This window comes from Saccostrea cucullata, unplaced genomic scaffold (genome assembly GCF_032062105.1).
Source record: "Saccostrea cucullata isolate Sc308-1 unplaced genomic scaffold, CSIRO_AGI_Scuc_v1 ctg2284, whole genome shotgun sequence".
NCBI lineage: Eukaryota > Metazoa > Mollusca > Bivalvia > Ostreida > Ostreidae > Saccostrea > Saccostrea cuccullata.
The window spans coordinates 52,988-70,309 of NW_026936238.1; the positions used below are offsets into that span (position 1 = coordinate 52,988).

At 36.2% G+C, this 17,322-nt stretch overlaps 2 protein-coding genes across 2 annotated transcripts in view; both read right to left on the reverse strand.

The window, feature by feature from the left end:
* The window catches only part of LOC134245068 (midasin-like), a 43,307-nt gene extending 39,673 nt beyond the window's left edge, over positions 1-3,634 (reverse strand). The window contains 6 exon segments of the mRNA XM_062727330.1: positions 477-712; positions 1,032-1,299; positions 1,567-1,822; positions 1,952-2,127; positions 2,273-2,362; positions 3,579-3,634. Coding sequence (XP_062583314.1) covers positions 477-712; positions 1,032-1,299; positions 1,567-1,822; positions 1,952-2,127; positions 2,273-2,350 — 1,014 coding nt within the window. The 5' untranslated portion in view covers positions 2,351-2,362; positions 3,579-3,634.
* Positions 1-16,293, reverse strand: part of LOC134245069 (uncharacterized) — a 58,516-nt gene extending 42,223 nt beyond the window's left edge. The window contains exons 1-6 of the mRNA XM_062727331.1: positions 16,031-16,293; positions 15,462-15,811; positions 14,089-14,241; positions 4,894-5,108; positions 4,081-4,474; positions 3,729-3,920 (exon numbers count right to left, since the gene is read on the reverse strand). Of these exons, the coding sequence (XP_062583315.1) occupies positions 3,729-3,920; positions 4,081-4,474; positions 4,894-5,108; positions 14,089-14,241; positions 15,462-15,811; positions 16,031-16,265 (1,539 nt within the window). The 5' untranslated portion in view covers positions 16,266-16,293. The remainder of the gene's footprint in view (positions 1-3,728; positions 3,921-4,080; positions 4,475-4,893; positions 5,109-14,088; positions 14,242-15,461; positions 15,812-16,030) is intronic.
* Positions 16,294-17,322: the final 1,029 nt, after the last annotated feature.

Sequence of the window (17,322 nt, forward strand, 5' to 3'; positions counted from 1 at the left end):
ATGCCCTGAAGAGTAAATGGGTTCTCGGGATAAACAGAAAGTTAATGTTTTTTCACATTAACAATTTTTGCAAGATCTTTGACCTCTTGACTTGTTTCAATTTCCAGACTTGGAAAAAATACCTTTTAGAAGGAAGAAACAAGTCCGGAAAATCATTGGATCTGCCATTTCCCAGTATACTGAGGGACATACCTAAATATGAGTTCTACAAACGATCAGAAATTGGATAGAAAATGCTACGGACATGTATTTTACTTAAAAGAGATTAAATAATAAAATCATGAAGAATAAATAATTGAAAATCGTCTTTTAATTCTTTCTGAGCACTGAGGACATTATTTATTGAACAGCCCTCGTAAGTGTTGGATGATGTTACCTGTATAAGTGATGGATGGTGTTACCTGTATAAGTGTTGGATGATGTTACCTGTGTTAGTGTTGGATGATATTACCTGTACAAGTGTTGGCTGATATTACCTGTATTAATGTTGGGTGGTCCGGCCACTCCTGTTGAAGTTCTCTCACTCTGACCATCAGTCTCTGTAGTATAGGGACACATTGAATGACCTCTGACAAGTAAGAGTCACAGTAAACATCATAACCCTGAGGTGATGATTTCTCAGCCTGATTATCATATACAGGAGTTATCTCTTCTTGTAGTGTCTGACTGGCCACCAGGTGGCTTCCTAATGTCTGCCTTTCTACTTCTGACACTGTAGAGGAGAGAAAAAATGAAATTACGAAAAAAGTATGTACAGTGGACCCTCATTTATCCGGACGCTTTGGTTCCCAGTCAATTTGTCCGGATATGTGAAGCATCCGGATATCTGAATCACCAGATAAACAAACAAATAAACATTTAAGAATTTTGTTTCGATGAAAAATCGTCCGGATACTGAAGCATCCGGATATCTGGCGTCCGGATATCTGAGGGTTCACTGTAATTGTATGTATCAATTATTGAGATGGAATCTGTTCTTACTTAGGTTATCAAGTGTCTCTATTGTTTTTTTAACATACGATTAAACTTACAGTTCCACTGCCCTCTCAACAAAGGTGCAGCAATGCTATAGCACAACAATGAGGGCTCTGTGATATCCTTGGTCGTGACCTCTGTCACATTACTTTGCTTTAACCAATCAGAGGAGGACAGACTTGAGAACAGTAGCTGGTGGGTGTGGCTTACAGCTGTCAATTCTCTGTCAGTCACTGTATTGGGTGTGTCTTCTATTTCAGGTTCCATTGGCTCAGATAAACCAGTGTCTTCCAGAGAGGTGGGTGTTATCAAGTCTTGGAATTCCTATCAAAAAAGAATAATAATATTATTATGTATGTGTAAACACTTCTGCTTCACACTGAAGACATTTCTAGATAACATTTTTGAATCATATCCTTATTAACTTCTCTCAATTAGAGCAAACCCATTTCTATATCAAATAATAACTGTTACAATAGTCTCTTGGATTTCAAATGTAAAAAAAATCATAATCTGATTTTCCTTTCACCTTTGCCAACAGCTTACAATCATTTTATGACTCTACACTTGTATAATGCCACCCTGACCTACCTGTTGAAAGGAAGGAAAGTTCTGTCTGAATTCCTCCTCCTCTATCACTTCATTGTCTCTGTCATCGCCGTGGAGTTTTGCCTTGTATTTATACAGATCCTCCTCAGCCTCTTTCTGACGTCGGATCTCCTCCTGATGTTTCCATGACAACATAAAACGATTGAAGATATGGTGCAGAGACAACAGGATCTCTCTGTTCAATTCTTTTCTCATCAAGGCAGAGTTCCGCAGTAAAAACAAGGCACCAAGGTACAACCTGAAGGAGGAAGGGATAGAACAATGTCATGTAAGAAGGCAGCATAATATAGTTTTATATAATTCTCTTCTCAACCGATGAAACAACATTTTTCTATTAAGCAGGAAACAAATAACAGAATATTTGTACCTTGAAGTTTGGTTTGTCTCATTCTCTTCCACTTGACCCCCACAACCTGAAACCAATCTCTCCACTAACAGTATTTTCTGAGCTAACTTTAAGCTGTTGATTACATCTGATGAGATAAATGGGAACTTTCCTAGAAGCTGGGCTGCCTCCCTGATGTGACCAACTGTCTCATGGACCTTGAGAACAAAATTCACAATTTATTTTATAATTCTCAGAAAATTCATAATAACTGCAAGTGAAAATTAAATGAAACAAATTTTTTATTTAAAAACTTATGGATATTGTAATTCAAACTTATTTCATCATCAGAAGTACTCCTACCTGACTGGTCACTTTCAGTCTTTCTGTCAGTTGTTGTGCATTGTTTGCTTCTGTGGTACAGCCAGCTATAAGCCTCATCCCACATCTCACCTAAAACAAACAAGGTCTCATGTATCCTTTACAGTTATATTGCTTTTAAAGGCTTTTTAACATGATCACTTGTCTAACTTCTAGACTGAATCTCTTATGTCTTTCAAAATATTCAGTATTCCTTCAAAATTTTAAAGGATGGGCAAGCCTTGCAGAAGGCAGTCCAAGTTTTGTGGATGAGAAGGGACTTATTTTAAGAACACCTGTTTACAATGAATTAAAGCACAGGAGTCTGAAGTTTTAATTGTCAAAAAAAAAAAAAAAGAAAAATTCGGAAAAAAATTTCCCTACCCTTAACTAAAAAAACCTCAGGATGGCAACGTGTTTTGGGGAGACCCACCTAAACAAATAGATCTGGGCTTGGTCGGAAAAATCTCGCAACTAATTTAGTATCCGGAGTGTTTGTGCTATTTATTCAAGTTAAGAAATCAAATCTGCTTGACGACTATGGGCTGTTCATGGCCTGTTTTTAAGTTTGACAGCTCATCCTGGACTCCATGCCACTAAACCGGAAGTGAACTCCGAGGTGAATATATGACGTAATTGAAGAAAAGAACCAAAAAAATGCATGTAAAACTTTATGTACAATTTTATGTCACCATACGTGATCAATAAAAAGATGTATTTTTCAAACAAAATAATGCTTTATAAGAGCGCTTAGTCTAAATATTTGGCTCTTTGTCGACATGGCTTTTCAGTGATTTAAATTTGGAGCTTGTAAAAACTGAACTATCTGTCCCTGGTACACATCGTCGTACACGTAAGAAAAAGGAATAAATAACTTTTTAAAGTTCTCTTAAATATATTTAAAATAACTGAATAAAATTACGTTGAACAATTATTTTTTTGATTTCATTTGAACAAGTTTTCATAAACGTAAAATATACACTGCGAGATTCTCTTCCGGTTTAGTGGGCAGGCATGGAGTCCAGGATGAGCTGTCAAGTGGAACAGGGGCTAGGAACGGCCCGTAGTTGTCAAACAGATTGAATTTTTCACATTAACTGAATAACAAAAACGCTCCGGAAACTGAATTAGTTGCGAGATTTTTCTGGCCAAGCCCAGATCTATTTGTTTAGATGGGTCACCCCTAAAACATGTTGCCATCCTGTTTTTTTTTTTTAGTTAAGGGTAGGAAAAAAAATTTCCGGATTTTTTTTTTTTTGACGATAAAAACCTGTTCCTGGCACCAGGTATAAATATTTAATTCACTCACCTGTTGTAGGGCCACAATGAAGGGTGTGGTGATGTCTCTGTACAGAGGGAACTCCTCCTCTAATCCTGAGATATACAGCCACTCACCTGACAGGTGCTAGGTCTGTACCTATAGTCATCCTACTAATCCTGAAGATACAATACTACTCACCTGACAGGTGCTTGGTCTGTAGGCATGCTGGGACTGTAAAGCCTCTATCTGTCTCTGTAACTTCTCCCTCCTGTAGATCAAGTGGAGGATCAAAGGATGTTGTAGGTGGGAGGGCGTGTCCAGCAGATGTAGACCCGTCATTTGTCTGTGATGGATGGTCTTGACTTCAATATCTGTATTGATCTCCTCCAGCTGACCAAAAAATTAATTAAACGATTATTTTATTTTGAAATAATCTTTATCTAATTTTGAACATGAAATTATTCATCAATAGCAGAAAGTAAATTCCAGAATTTTTAAAAACATAAATTTCTATGTTTTTCATGTGAACGTATTCAGTACTTTTTCTTACCTCCCTTTGTTTTAGCTGTAGTTTGATCTGTGTCTTAACCACTGGATCAACAGGTGACCTTGGTTTGTGGAGGAGCATGCCCAGTAGACCTACATACACCCACTGTCTTCCTACTGTTCTCATATCAGCCTCATCATCAGAAACGGCAAGTATTCCACTCAAACACTCCCTTACTATAAATAGATCAGGCCCCATAACTCCATTCAGGAGGTTTGTTATGGTTTGGATTATTTGCTCACTGTTCGAATGAGAGGTATCTTTGTTTTGGAGGCAGTTGATGAACTCAGACACACTCTGTTTGTATTTGTCCTCTGCTTCCTTGGATTTAAACATTGCCACAGTGGAGTGAAGTATTGATACAAACACTTGGACGATGTGCTGTCTCAAAAGTATCCTTAAAGGACAACAAATGAAATTGTATATTTTTATCATTAAGGCCACACCAATAAATTTTTTTGTTCGTCAGACCAGCGCGCTCGTATTTAAACAAAACTATACAAATAATATTAATTTAAAAACCCCACACCATGGGAATTCTCTGTTGTTTTGTGTTCTATTTCTGCTCTATTTATCGTACTTTTAACCTACTTACTCTGCAAATCAGAAAAAATATAATTCTCTGCTCAATTTTTTTCAAACATAAAACTTTTACCTACAATAAAGTTATAATATTATTATTTTACCACTAGCCCGCTCGTACTTTCTTCATTAAATGTCCGACAAACAAGAAATTAAATTAGTGAATCTTAAAATCATTTTACTGACTTTCTCTAAATTCATGTGAATACACACAACATCAAAATTAAAACTGACCTAGTCTGAAGATTCCCTTTACAGAGCATTGAGCCTTGAGACCAGATGTGCTGTGACAGGATCTGTAGTTTGTGTAGCCTTGATTTTAAGTCTCTCAGAGGTACATCAACAGTAAGATGTCTGTCCTGTGATGACCTTTGTGTTTCCTCAGATTTTCCACACATCAGGTGGTAGGCAGTCTTACTTAATACTGCCTTGTAAAGACTTTTTGGGCCCTAAAACATACAGTTTATGTGATAAACAACATGAAACCAGAAGTCTCTGTCGAGACTGTAGCTCTACTGGTTTATACTTAAAACAAAGGCAGAGAAAAGAAGCAGTTGTGACTTGAGACTTCAAAACAGCAATCAGTAGAAAAACTAGAGCAAAGCTCGTTGCAAAGCAACGAGTAGGTCTTCCGTCCTGTTTGACCGGAAGTAACTTTCATTTTTAATAAATATGTGAAACAACGCCCAAAAATGGTTTGAATCCTCTAAATCCATATCAAAAAATTCAAAAATAAGCCATTTTCTGCTACTTCCGGTTTGACCGGAAGTGACGACGACGGACGGAAAATTAATTTAAATGCTCCCAGAGACTTATATTACAAAAAAACCTGTAAAGAACGGCAAAATTATGCGTTTACCGATTACTTCCGGTTTGGTCGGAAGTGACAACGTCGGACGTATTTTGACGACTTTAATAGATCAAGCTTGACATTTTGAACAACTTTGCTTCTTTTACGTATCACAAATTCTCAATACTTTTTGAGATAGAAAGGAAAAACTTTCGGTCCCTCCTGGCCCCTTATTTCAAGGGCCAGCCCTTTTTTTGAGATGTCATTTGAAAGATCTTCAAATTCTACACCTTTTTTGTTCTACATGCTTTAACAAAATATTTTCAGGTAAAAAGTTTTCGTATAAAAGGTGCTAAAAATTTTGAAATTCTTGATAGGACTATTTTCGGGCCATAGCGAGAGTCGGCGCTTCGTACTTCCGGTAGTTTTGATATACTTAGTGCACTTCTCCAAAGGTTGCTCTAAGCATCACTGAAAATTTCATGCTTCTGTGTTAAGTGCTTTTTAAGAAAACTGCCGGACTAAGTGACCCTCTAAAAATCACTAAATCGCAGAAATCTCCGGACCGGAAGTGACGTCATCAAAATAAAAAAATATATATCTAGATTTTTTGGTGTTCTATCAGACCTGAAAGTTTCATGAAAATCGATCGAGCCGTTCTCGAGAAATCGTGCGCACAAAATCGGTAAGAAAAAAAAACAATAATAAAAATAGTGGAAAAGAAACCTAAGAAAAACAATAAGGTCTTCCGTTGAAGACGGAAGATTTTAATGATCCTTATCACCCATCAAAATAAAAACAGATGCAAAAAATTATGTATCATAAGTATAAGTCACATTATCCAGCGATGGGGTACACGATGCGAAACTGATGCGTATTTTGATGAAAATGGCGTGGTTGCCGACCGGGTACCACTAGTGATCAGACGGTGACTGAGGCCATTTTGCAAATCGGTGGGGTCATCAGTAGGAAATAAATCGTAGTTAAAAATCAGCTATGTCTCCAACGATGCCTCACATTGCTCCTCATCGACAACCCATCATTAAGACGTCTTTCAAGGATTGGCCGATGTATGACCGAGCATCTTCCAATTTCTGTTCAATCTGAGGTCATCGGAGGGTTGAGTGGTGTTCAACAGATAATGGACGATCATCGGTCGATGTTCGGCCAAACGTTGGCCTGAAGTCGACCTAAGTACAAAAGATGTTCACCAATGTATGAACGATGTAATATACATCAGCGGATTATCCTGGAACATCGTTTTATGATTAGCAATGCATCACTGAGCCTTTGTAAGTCTGGCCAGGAACCACACCATTTTCATCATAAAATGCATTGGTTGCCCATCGTATACCTATCGCTGGATAATGTGACTGATACTTTAAGGACTACTAGCCAATGATGACCGATGTAGGGGCATCGTTAATACCACGGATTACCACTGATTACCACCGTTCTACGGCTACCGGCCGGGAAATGTGACCTAGGCATTAGTGTAGTTTACTTGTCAGCCAAGTTATATTGAAATTGGACCAAAGCTGTAGGAGGTGTAGCATTTTGAAAGAAATTCACAGAAATTTCTATTTTCAGTAACCATGGAAATATCGTTCATCGAAATCAAAAACCGATGCACAGAATTATGTATCTTAGTGTAGTCTACTTTTGTGCCAAGTTATACTGAAATCAGAACAAAACTGTTTGAGGAGTAGCATTTTGAAAGAATATAACAGAAATTTCGATTTTCAGTTACCATGGCAATACCGTTCAAAGAAATCAAAAACCGATGCTCAAAATTATGTATTTTAGTGTAGTCTACTTGTCAGCCAAGTTATACTGAAATTGGACCAAAACTGTAGGAGGAATAGCATTTTCAAAGAATTTCACAGAAATTTCTATTTTTAGTAACAATAGCAACACCGTTCATTGAAATTAAAAACCAATGCACAGAATTATGTATCTTAGTGTAGTCTACTTGTCAGCCAAGTTATATTGAAATTGGACCAAAGCTGAAGGAGGTGTAGCATTTTGAAAGAAATTCACAGAAATTTCTATTTTTCGTAACCACCGCAAGATCGTTCATCGAAATCAACCAATGCACAGAATTATGTATCTTAGTATAGTCTACTTGTGTGCCAAGTTATATTGAAATCAAACCAAAAATGTAGGAGGATTGACATTTTGTTTACAGACAGACAGCTAGACACTCAGACGGACGGACGACGGACGCATTACTATCGCATTAGCTCTTCTGGTCTCTGACCAGTAGAGCTAAAAACTTCTATGATGTCACCCATTGTTATCAGTCAACGCATAATTTACCGTTTCAATCAGCACTAATTGGATATTGTTTAGATCCAACTGGCCATCAGTTTGATTTTTAAATATCCAACTGCCTATCGGTTGGATATTCAAATATCTAACTGAGGTGCATAAAGCATAATACAATGAACAAAAGAGATAAAACAGTTTTAAGATGTATTTCCAATGCACATGAAAAATTAAAAATACTCCAAATTTGCCACACTATTAATTATCAGATAACATCTTTTAATCATTTAAATAGTACACAAAGAACCAACCAATATAAATGTTAAAACTTATTGTCCCCATTTTGCACTACAGTGTAGCCTTGTCTTTTAAATTCCCTTCATATATGATATAATTATTGAAGCCCTTTTTTTTCTCTTTAAATGCTGTGGCTTTGAAAAGAATACAAAGAGATTTAAATGATTTTGTTTGAAATAGGTAGTTCCTACATACACATAAATTGCAAATCATCTAACTACACAAATCATGAATAAAGGTTATATTGTGAATGGAACAATTTAGCAGACCAAAGAACAGGTAATATTTAAACTAAGTAAATTTTCTCTTTAAATGAAGAGTATATTATGTAAATTCTTATCATCCATGATTTAAATATTAAATATAATTTAGAGGTTTTTCATCAACATCAATGGACCAGGTACCAGATACAGCCCAGCACTTTATTGAGTGTGACACAGAATCCTGTAGCAATTCCTCAAAGTTTTACTGCAGTACCTGTCATCAACGACTCTGTGACAAATGCAAACAGTCTCATCTAGAGCAGAACAATGGACACGAGATTGTCCTCTATAGGGAGAGAAAAAGAAAACTACCATCAGAGAAATGCAGGAACCACTGCACCAAAGACATAAATATTTACTGTAAGTTTTGTCAGGAACCTGTTTGTTCTACATGCTTCGACTTGGATCATAGAAACCATGAAAAAAGTGACCTTAAACCCATCTACAATGACTTTCTACAGGATTCTCAGAAGGAAATAACTGTGATCTGGAAAACTGTCATTCCCAAAGCTAAAGATAATCTTGAATCAATTACAGAAAAGAGAAAAAATGTCAAGAAGAAAATTGCCAAGTTTAGAGATTCCATGAAGAATAGAGCAGATGAAGTTAAGAAGACTGTTGAGAGTGTACTAACTGATAATAACAAAAAACTGGATGAGATTGAAAACTCTGTACTAAATGATATGGAAGAACAACAGAAGGAATTAGAGGACTACATAAAGTACCTGGAAAAAATGATTGAAGACTATGAGAGTAGAATGTCATCCATAACACACACTGAACTTATGAAATTTCAATTAGACATTTCAAAAGTTACCCTGAAGATGCCTCGGAAACCTGAACCCAAACTTCCAACTTTTACATTAGGTGCACTAAATAAACAAGACATATCCAAACAGATGGGTAAAATAGAACTAGATTTATCAGAAAGATTTAAGCTTTCTTCTGTCACAAAAATAAAAGATGAAACTATCCAGGGCAAGGGAGTGTCTCATTTTTCTCTCTTACCCTCCAACAAAGTTTGGGCCAGTGAAAGGAGGGGGAATCTCATTCAGTATGACATGGATTCTAAAGGAAAAGTCATAAATGAAATACCCACCGGTATGAATTATTCCCACGGTATCCACACAGTCACCACAGAGGGAGAACTTCTTTACACAGAAAACTGTGAAAAAACTGTATACAGAGTAACTAGTGACATGACTATCAACAAATTTATCCAGACAGGGTGCTGGGAACCTGGAGCCATCTTCTCCTCTCCTAACAATGGAAACATATTGATCGGGATGAAGAGAAATTCAAACCAGAAAAATTCAAACCATAAAGTCACCAGATACAACAGAGAAGGAAGAAAGCTACAGGACATACAGTGGAATGATAAAGGGCAATCTCTCTATCAACATATAGATTACATCACAGAGAATATCAATGGCGACATCTGTACATCTGACTGGAAAGCCCTTAAGGTTGTGGCGGTGACTGCATCGGGAGAGTACCGCTTCTCTTACTCTGGTCTCGAGTCTCAGTATGGATTCTGTCCTTATGGAATCTGTACAGATGTTTTGGGACACATTTTGGTGTGAAATAGCATTTATTCATTATTTGGGAATTACTCTAGTGTCCACCTGCTGGACATTAATGGTCAGTTCCTGTCTCTCCTACTCCCATTAGATGAAAGTCCTCTAACTCCCCGTGCTCTCTGTATTGATGATCAACACAATCTCTGGGTCAGGGGATTAAACAGTTCTACTCTCTCTGTGTACAAGTATTTACAGAATACAGAAAACTAACATTTTATTTATTATTTTATTTATGCCTGTATACCTGCTTGATCAGTAAAAAGCAACCTCTCCAAGTGTTCATGAAGAAATAAATAACTGTCCAAACCAGACGAAATACCCCCCGCTGGGTTTTTCAGATGTAAGTTTTTCCATAATAAAGAAATGTTTCAAAATCAAAAATTATTAAATTTTTTATTCCAGTGACCTTGAACTTACCCAAATAACCTTGGGTCAAGGTCATGACATACCCTTGGGTCATGGGCAATCTTTCAGTGAAATGAGAACCTACCAAGTTTATCCATAAGAAAGATATGGACCTGACACGAATTATGAAATTGTCTCTTCCATTTACCTTGAACTTCCCCAAATGACCTTGGGTCAAGGTCATGACACACCCTTGGGTCATGGGCAATCTTTGTGTGAAATAAAAACCTACCAAGTTTATCCATAAGAAAGATATGGACAAGACATGAATTATGAAATTTTTCTACCAGTGACCTTGAACTTCCCCAAATGACCCTGGGTCAAGGTCATGACACACCCTTGTGACATGGGCAATCTTTGTGTGAAATGAGAACTTACCAAGTTTATGCATAAGAAAGATATGTACCATACACAAATTGTGAAATTTATTTACCATTGACCTTGAACTTCTCCAAATGACCTTGGGTCAAGGTCATGATACACCCTTGGGTCATGGGCAATCTTTGTGTGAAATGACAACCTACCAAGTTTATCTATAAGAAAAATATGGACCGGACACAAATTATGAAAATTTTCTTCCAGTGACCTTGAACTTTTCCAAATGACCCTGGGTCAAGGTCATGACACACCCTTGGGTCATGGGCAATCTTTGTGTGAAATGAAAACCTACCAAGTTTATTCATAAGAAGGATATGGACCGGACAGGGAATATTAAAAAGTTTTTTCCAGTATCCTTGAAATTTCCCAAATGACCTTTCGTCAAGGTCATGACACATCTTTGTGTCATGGGAAATCTTTGTGTGAAATGAAAACCTACCAAGTGTATCTATAAGAGATATGTATCAAACATGGCTTATGAAAATTTTCTTCCAGTGACCTTGAACTTTCCCAAATGACATTGGGTCAAGGTCATGACACACTCTTGGGTCATGGGCAATCTTTGTGTGAAATAAAAACCTACCAAGTTTATCCATAAGAAATATATGGACAAGACATGAATTATGAAATTTTTCTACCAGTGACCTTGAACTTCCCCAAATGACCCTGGGTCAAGGTCATGACACACCCTTGTGACATGGGCAATCTTTGTGTGAAATGAGAACCTACCAAGTTTATGCATAAGAAAGATATGTACCATACACAAATTGTGAAATTTATTTACCATTGACCTTGAACTTCTCCAAATGACCTTGGGTCAAGGTCATGACACACCCTTGGGTCATGGGCAATCTTTGTGTGAAATGAGAACCTACCAAGTTTATCTATAAGAAAAATATGGACCGGACACAAATTATGAAATTTTTCTACCAGTGACCTTGAACTTTTCCAAATGACCTTGGGTCAAGATCATGACACACCCTTGGGTCATGGGCAATCTTTGTGTGAAATGAAAACCTACCAAGTTTATTCATAAGAAGGATATGGACCGGACAGGGAATATTAAAAAAAAATTTTCCAGTGACCTTGAAATTTCCCAAATGACCTTTGGTCAAGGTCATGACACATCTTTGTGTCATGGGAAATCTTTGTGTGAAATGAAAACCTACCAAGTGTATCTATAAGAGATATGTATCAAACATGGCTTATGAAAATTTTCTTCCAGTGACCTTGAACTTTCCCAAATGACATTGGGTCAAGGTCATGACACACTCTTGCGTCATGGGCAATCTTTGTGTGAAATAAAAACCTACCAAGTTTATCCATAAGAAATATATTGACAAGACATGAATTATGAAATTTTTCTACCAGTGACCTTGAACTTATCCAAATGACCCTGGGTCAAGGTCATGACACACCCTTGTGACATGGGCAATCTTTGTGTGAAATGAGAACCTACCAAGTTTATGCATAAGAAAGATATGTACCATACACAAATTCTGAAATTTATTTACCATTGACCTTGAACTTCTCCAAATGACCTTGGGTCAAGGTCATGATACACCCTTGGGTCATGGGCAAATTTTGTGTGAAATGAGAACCTACCAAGTTTATCTATAAGAAAAATATGGACCGGACACAAATTATGAAAGATTTCTTCCAGTGACCTTGAACTTTTCCAAATGACCTTGGGTCAAGGTCATGACACACCCTTGGGTCATGGGCAATCTTTGTGTGAAATGAAAACCTACCAAGTTTATCCATAAGAAAGATATGGACCGGACACGAATTATGAAATTGTCTCTTCCATTGACCTTGAACTTCCCCAAATGACCTTGGGTCAAGGTCATGACACACCCTTGGGTCATGGGCAATCTTTATGTGAAATAAAAACCTACCAAGTTTATCCATAAGAAAGATATGGACAAGACATGAATTATGAAATTTTTCTACCAGTGACCTTGAACTTCCCCAAATGACCTTGGGTCAAGGTCATGACACACCCTTGTGGCATGGGCAATCTTTGTGTGAAATGACAACCTACCAAGTTTATGCATAAGAAAGATATGTACCATACACAAATTGTGAAATTTATTTACCATTGACCTTGAACTTCTCCAAATGACCTTGGGTCAAGGTCATGACACACCCTTGGGTCATGGGCAATCTTTGTGTGAAATGAGAACCTACCAAGTTTATCTATAAGAAAAATATGGACCGGACACAAATTATGAAAATTTTCTTCCAGTGACCTTGAACTTTTCCAAATGACCTTGGGTCAAGGTCATGACACACCCTTGGGTCATGGGCAATCTTTGTGTGAAATGAAAACCTACCAAGTTTATTCATAAGAAGGATATGGACCGGACAGGGAATATTAAAATTTTTTTTTCCAGTGACCTTGAAATTTCCCAAATGACCTTTGGTCAAGGTCATGACACATCTTTGTGTCATGGGAAATTTTTGTGTGAAATGAAAACCTACCAAGTGTATCTATAAGAGATATGTATCAAACATGGCTTATGAAAATTTTCTTCCAGTGACCTTGAACTTTCCCAAATGACCTCGGGTCAAGGTCATGACACACTTTTGGGTCATGGGCAATCTTTGTGTGAAATGAGAACCTACCAAGTTTATCCATAAGAAAGATATGGACCAGACACGAATTATTAAATTTTTCTTCCAGTGACCTTGAACTTCCTCAAATGACCTAGTGTCAAGGTCAAGACACACCCTTAGGTCTTGGGCAATCCTTGTGTAAAGTAGAAGATTCTTATGTCCCTCTGTAAGAAAGATATGGACCGGAAACATTTGCAAAGACAGATGGACAGACGGACGGATGGACAGACGGACAGCTAGACAGAGGGACAGACGGACAAGGTGATTCCTATATACCCCCCCCCCAAACTTCGTTTGCGGGGGGTATAATAAATGTTGAAAAACTCACTGGAAAATGAACTTAATTATATACATGATCCAATCCCATGAAGCCCAAAGTGCCATAGAATTGAAATCTGTTTTATTAACCTTGTTGTAAATTACTTATATATGTTAACATTTGTGACAAATATTACACAAATAACAAGCAGATAAATATGTGGTAACATAGAAGTTGCTTTACCTACCTCCAGCATTTGCTTGTTATCAATAAAATATGCTATGAATTTCCAGAATTTGTAAAATACACATTGTACTTAATGTGTTTCCCCCCAATTAGTCATTAAACTTTAAATTGTTAGAGATGTAATTTAAAAATGTTTTTTGTGCTTTTTACTTTTTTAATATTGGGCAGTTTGTTCTGGTTTGCTTAGAATACTTATAGTCAATGAACTTAACAGCTGTCAAATATTAAACAATGTCATGTACATGTACTCACAGTACTCTAGCTTAATAAAACTGGGACATATATAGCTATCAAGTTTTAGTGTCTGATTACATCAAATCTTACCAAACTTTCTTTGGTCCTATCAACACTTGATGCCATGCTCTCAAGGGATGGATACCAGTTTAACCACCAGTTTAGTCCTGTAGCTGACGTGTTGGTCCACAGTTGTTGGTACATATCACAGAGTATCTCACACAAAGTGTTACTCACAGCTTCCTGTAAATAAATGTGTTTGCATATCATAACAGACAATTTCATTTTCCAATAGTAAGTTTTTACAAATGTATTATGTTACTTAGATCTTTGCTTTTCCTTGTATTTAACATCATAATTTACACATTTAAACAGGGCCGACTATAGTTTCCATTGCGCAATATTTCGTGCATCATAGTAAAATGAAACTAATTACGGTTTTAAAGCAACTTTTTTTGCTTAATTATTAACTCTTTACAACTTACTGAACTGTTATGCAACATACACTTAATGTTCACGTCATGAAAATAGAAATTTACCATTTCCCTGCAAGCACCTTATAGCGTGGTACACATTTCTCTACACTTTAGCGTATATAATATAATGACGTAGATTTATAATACAAATATAACTTTTCTTATTTTATGAGATCTTTGCAAGTATAAAAATGAATGAAATTGGCATTAAATGAAAGATTAAATTAACTTTAAAGTGCGTAAAAATGCGTGATTGCGGGGAAACGGTATATGTGTGATTTTGCGTTAGAAATAGGAAATCGTATATGCGTTAAAATGTGTGACTGCGGGGAAGGGGTTAAAATCAAACAAAATTAAGAAAATGTAGGCATAAAAATGTAATTACATTTGATATAACTGATTTTTTAACCACTTTTGCAATTGATAGGTGTAGCTCTTATAGAAAGGGGTAATAAAAATAATATTAAAGAAAAGGTAATAAACATACGCTCTTGATATTTAAAACATAGAAATTTGAGAATATCTCCAATATTTTTATAATGTTTCTTGCGAATCCATTGGATGCGTCAAAATTTATAATATTATATTTAAATAGTATTTGCTAATTTTTGCCATTTTTAGATGCCCCCTCTGGTAACAAAACGGTAGAATTTGGTGTTTCTTATATATATTGTATAATAAAGTATTACTAATCAAATATTATAGTTTGAACAAAATGTCTATTGTAGTTTTTGTATAATTTGCTTTAAAGTGCTTAAAATGGGCATTTTCCTATGAATCCTATGGTAAATGTACCTGTATTTTGAGACGGTCCCTCAAAAATACCTAGACGGTAGATTTCCCTTCAACTTTGCAAGTACACTGAAGTAAATGTAAGCTATATATGGTATAAAAAATGAAGAGTTTGGCTATTGTAGTTTTCACACAATAAAATTATAGTCAGTCCCCTTAAGATGACCTCAGTTTCATTATAAAACACTGGATTACCTGACTTTTGTCTTCACACTTTGCTTTCAGTTTTGTTAAAACTATCGGTGACACAGGTGTAAACTGGATTCCATAGTTAACTAATGCCCCGACCTCTGGTGAAGCAGTACATTCTGATGATGTCAACATTTTATTGACTAACTTCAGCTCAGAGAGAACAAACATTTGATCATGTAGAGGCCAAAGGTCAACATGATTCCCAGATGTTGATTGGCTGCATTGTGACAAAGTATTGTTGTATTCTGATTGGTCCGTTTCCATTGCATTGTTAACTGGCTTCATTTCCTCTTGTGTTAGGTTATATTGCTGCAGGAGTTGTCTAACCTTTCTAATGGTCTCTGTGTTATTGTCTGAAAATTGATCAATTCAAATATTGAAGTAGGTTAATACACTGTACAAATGGAAAAAAAAATCAGGAGGTTCAAACTAAAGGAGGATATGCAAAACAGATAATTACAATGTCAGTTGAGAAACGTACCTGCAACTAAAAAATACAAAAGAAATTCCATATTACGAAAAAAATTTATTAAGAATTTAATTTCTTTGCTAAGGTAAAGCAAAATTCATACCAAGAGCATTTCCAGCTTTTACTTCAGGGAGTGCATTCATTATTAATGAAACAAGTTCAATCCTCCTGCCTATATGTAACTGGGCTTTATACTCCATAATGAGGTCAGCAGCCTCTCTATGGATGTCAGACAGTTTACAGAGGTCACTCAGGGTCAAACAATTCTCAGCCTCACTCTGGGTTCTGTAAGGAGGTGGGTGACCATGGGAGTTCCAGAACCTGATGTAACAATCCATCTCCTCATATCCTGACAGCAGACCTTCACCAGCCTGGTACAGATGTGGGAAACACTCCATAAACCTACAGGGAGAAAATGTGTTTTATGAATATCACATAATCTCTGTAGTTGTCCATCTTACTGTTGAAGAATACTAGTATAATAATAAGTTTTCAGTGGAAATGCCAACATCAACAATTATCAAAGCACAGAGAAATATTTTAATAATTCTTTTTTTTTTTTTGGTCTTTAAAAAAATTGATTTCAATGAAATTGACAAAAATTATGGACTTCTTTTCAGTTTTGACTAGTGTTGGCAACGAGTACCCGGTTAACCGGTTAACCGTCGAACGTTGCGAGTATCGGTTAGTAAAACTGCTATTCGGTTACTCGGATAAAATAAATTCTACATAGTAAAGGCATAGAAAATGAATGTTTGATAATTTATAAATGTATACGAACTTACACATTTCACTAATTTTAGGTACCGTTAGACTTAAACTAGTGTATGGTTGTAGTGAACGAAATTGTTTGATTAGTTTTCACAGTTTATATAATTGATAGCTTTGATTGCTTGGGGTATACATATTTTGAAGGTCTGAGTTATAATTACCTCATTTGATAAATAATCTAAAAACGAGATGCCGCCGCAGACATAATAAGCTTGGAGTTGTAACAAAAGAACAGCTAATTCAAAATCTGTTAAATCACCTAAGCTTAAATTATTCGGAAACCAGCTATTTACTGGACACTCCACATATAAACTATTAATTATGGAGTATGTAAATAATTATTATCCTTGATTGCGACATATTTCGGGAGCTGAAAAAGAAAGCGAAAAAAAGTGATTGACGATGACGTATTTATTTGTCTTCTTTGTGTGCCGAATTCCCTATTAATTTTCTTTATTTTCAAGTCGTAAATCTTGGACGATATCGTATATGGGTGTGTGTTGTAAATAAAATGTCCCTATATGGTATATTTGTGCATTACTACTACCGATAAATATAGAATAAAATAAATAATAAATATTGATACTTTTACTAAAAATCATCCGAGTAACCGAGTACTCGATC